General features: G+C 35.6%; 1 protein-coding gene across 1 annotated transcript in view; it reads left to right on the forward strand.

The window, feature by feature from the left end:
* Positions 1-3,754, forward strand: part of LOC107557273 (protein arginine N-methyltransferase 3-like) — a 39,950-nt gene that overhangs the window by 7,174 nt on the left and 29,022 nt on the right. Inside the window, exons 7-9 of the mRNA XM_016240637.1 lie at positions 82-226; positions 2,128-2,193; positions 2,705-2,826. Coding sequence (XP_016096123.1) covers positions 82-226; positions 2,128-2,193; positions 2,705-2,826 — 333 coding nt within the window. The remainder of the gene's footprint in view (positions 1-81; positions 227-2,127; positions 2,194-2,704; positions 2,827-3,754) is intronic.

Below are 3,754 nucleotides of genomic sequence, written 5' to 3' on the forward strand. Positions count from 1 at the left end.
TCTTAATATATATATATATATATATATATATATATATATATATATATATGTGTTTTGTGTGTGTTGTTTGCATTGCCCCAGATTGTTGGCACAAGGTCTAGTGCTGAACGCAGACACAAGTCGTGGCCCTTCACGCTCAGGGGCCATTACTGAGTTGAGAGAAGATGAAGACGAGGCCTACTTTAGCTCTTATGGGCATTACAGCATCCATGAGGAGATGCTGAAGGTAGGTCTGTCCCCATCTAACATATATCTGCGGCCTTATTTGCTTAGGTAGAAGGTCACAAGCAACTCACACTTTGTGCAAACTACTTAAAAAAAAAAAAAAGATGCTATGGTTCGCTCTATGCATCATATTTTCATTATTCGCCATTATTTATTTTCCCACATTGTAATTTTCCAGATTTATTATTAGGATGTCATTGCTTGAGTGCTGTAACTGCAGTAAGGGAGGTTTAAGTGAGGAGCGTTTGGATCATCAGCTCTCATACTGCAGTACGTCCTGGAGAGGGCCAGTGATTGGTGCCTCCTCCAACTTGCATTAAACAGCGGTTTGCGTCAGAGTCGAAACTCTGCAGAGGAGAGGCGAGCTGTATGGTGCAACGCAAGCGCTGACGCCTTTTACTGTCCACCGTAAAATGATGTCGTTTACCATCATGAGTCAGATGTCACGATCTTTAACCCTTTAACTAATGCAAAACTTTCCATGTAAGGAAAGTTAAGTGAACTTTTCCGTCATCTGTTTTTTTTTCTGCATCAGAAGGGGCACTCAAATAAGTTTAATTTGTTAAAAATACACAGATTTTAAATATGTTTTCTCTTCAGAACATCAAATCCTACAGGAATGCTAATGGAATTTTTGCCATAATTTGAAAGCATTTTTAATGGATTAAGCATGGATAAGAATACTGGAATAAACAGAAATTCTGAAAAATCTATCTTATGAGCTGATTTGGTTCTCAGTTATTATCATTTTATATTATTATTAGTTATTATATGAATACTGAATTATTAATAATGGTTCTTATGATCAGTGTTGAAAACTTTTTGCTGCTTAATATTTTTGTGGAAACAGTGATACATTTTTTTAAGATTCTCGGATTGAAATAGAAGTCTTTTGTAACATTATAAATGTCTTTACTGTTACTTTTTTATCAGTTTCTTTCTTTCTTTCTTTCTTTCTTTCTTTTAAATGGTAGTGCATTATGGTTTTCACATTTTAAGCAGCAGCAAAATCTCCATATTACAGTTATTTCTAAAGGACTATGAGATGCTGAATACTGAAGCAGTGGCTGCTGAATTCAGATTTGCTATTATAGGAATAAATTACATGTTAAAATATATTAAAATAGAACAAAAATATTTTAAATTGTAATTATATTACACAATATTATTTTTGTTGTATTTTTTATCAAATAAATGCAGCTTTCTTTCAAAAATTAAAAAACAAAATAAAAACATAATTACTCCAGACTTTTGTCCAGTAGTTTGAGTGAAAAATGTCCAGAAAAAAACTTAAGATTTCAAGCTGAATGTTTAACCATACAAAAATAGGCTGTCATTTTTTTATTTACATTTTTTTTTTAAAGTTATTATTGTTATTTTGAACATGTCCTGGTTTAAACGAATATAAATGTAATGGCTCTGGTCTGATTGTAAATAGCTTCCGGCATCATGTATGTTCTGGGTGGTACTTAGTCTGATTGGCAGGTTAATTAGCCATTTCTGGCTGAAATTCTGCTGGCAAAGCAAGAAGTGTCAGGGTCAGTTTCATTTAATTTTTCATCTCCACTCCCAACAACACCAACCTCCTCCCCTCAAAAAAAAAAAAAATTATTACCAGTCACACATCCTTTGAATTGCTTTCTAATTCAATCCTGACTCTGTTAAAAATGAGATTTTTATTTCATGCTGCTTAACGATTGTTAATTTGATTTCTAGTGTGCGCCTTGACTGTCAGCTTTAACTGTGTATAAGGCGTTAAAATGTAATTTTTGCCCTGAATGATTGGATCGTGTTCAATGATTCCTCTCGCACTGGGATGGGTGCGCTCTGTCTTCTTAATGGAAAGTAGAATGGTGACGCTGTGTCATCACTTAGAACTTTGGTTGTCTCGTTTTTCGACAGGACAAGGTGCGCACTGAGAGCTATCGAGACTTCATGTACCGCAACATGGAGGTCTTCAAGGGCAAGGTGAGTATGGGCTTCTTGAAGCCCAGCCACTCTGCCATTTTTAAGTGTTGTAGAAAAAGCTACGACGGAGTAATGATTGCTTTGAGAGGGCTGATATAAAAAAAAACCTCACATTATACCAAGCTGCAGTATTTTGTTCTTATGTGTCAACTGCAGTGGGCTGATAACAGGATAATGGTGCTTCAACGCACACACGCAACATACACCACAGCTCATATACAAACCATTCATTTTGCGCTGACATTGGCTAGATCAGCTTTAGCCGGCCGCGGTTGAGCATGGATCCCGAAGTGACGCGCTGAGCTAGAATGAAAAAGGTGAAGTGGGGGTAGACGACGAGAGGCTTATCTCGGCCATCGTGGTCCAGCCAGTGGACTTTGGCAAATAAGGGTTAGACCCTGTCAGCATGATAAATGCCTCGGGTGCCATTATTACACGTCTGCATGCTTAAGATGGTACAGACAAGCTGGCATAGCGTGGAAAGGTTACGCAGTGCTCCTTTAACCTGCAGGTGGTGCTTGACGTGGGATGTGGTACGGGAATCCTCTCCATGTTCGCAGCCAAAGCGGGAGCCAGGAAGGTCATTGCTGTCGACCGATCTGAGATCATTTACCAGGCCATGGACATTGTCAGGTGAGTCAACATTGCACTCAAGTAATAAACAGGCTCTTGAGTATATGAGAAAGGGCCTCTTGGGATACGTTTACTTGTTTTTAGTAAAAACAAGGTATAGTATTGCTCCTTTTGGAAAAGGTCCTCTCTCAATGTAAAGTCCTTTAATGGCTTCCAAAGTATTTTCCGCATTATTTTTTTCCCAACTTCATCCACTTTGAGACACTTCTTCCCATCTTCCCATCAATCCAGCTTCCTTTCACCTGTATTTTCTGGGCTTAACAATAAGAGTTTTTCCTTTTCTTTTTAGTTTTTTTTACCAACATTTTTACTGGCCTGACCACAATTAAATTTTTTTTAGCATCATATTTTTATATTTGCGTGAAATATTTTATTTATTTATTTTCATTGAATGTTATTCGCATTTTTTGATTTATTATTATTATACATTTTTATATTTTTACCCCCAAATTTTGTAACATACCACAAGACAGTAAATTAGTTTAAAAAATGCTGGAAACAGTGGCATATGATGCAGTTGCTGATTTTTGTTTAAACCGATGGTTTGTAGTTTTCAACACATGCTTAATGATGCATTCATGTCTGTCTCAAGTCAGTTTTACAATCTCAACATGTTTGATCTATGTTAGCCAACTAGATAACATTATATTGGTGATAAATCAGTGGAATTTGCAGCAGCAGTGTGAAATTCATAACAGAATACAAAACACAAAAAAGTCACAAAAACACACGTTTTTGCCAATGCAAAAATTCCAGCAATTCAACAATTTTTCTGCATGAGCCAGTATTTACTTAATTTTTTTAATTTGCATTTTACTGGCCTCACCACAAAAGAAAGATATTTTTTAATGGATAGAAGCATATATATATATATATATATATATATATATATATATATATATATATATATATATATATATATATATAT

The sequence above is a fragment of the Sinocyclocheilus grahami genome, unplaced genomic scaffold, assembly GCF_001515645.1.
Source record: "Sinocyclocheilus grahami isolate Dianchi unplaced genomic scaffold, SAMN03320097.WGS_v1.1 scaffold596.1, whole genome shotgun sequence".
Classification (NCBI taxonomy): domain Eukaryota; kingdom Metazoa; phylum Chordata; class Actinopteri; order Cypriniformes; family Cyprinidae; genus Sinocyclocheilus; species Sinocyclocheilus grahami.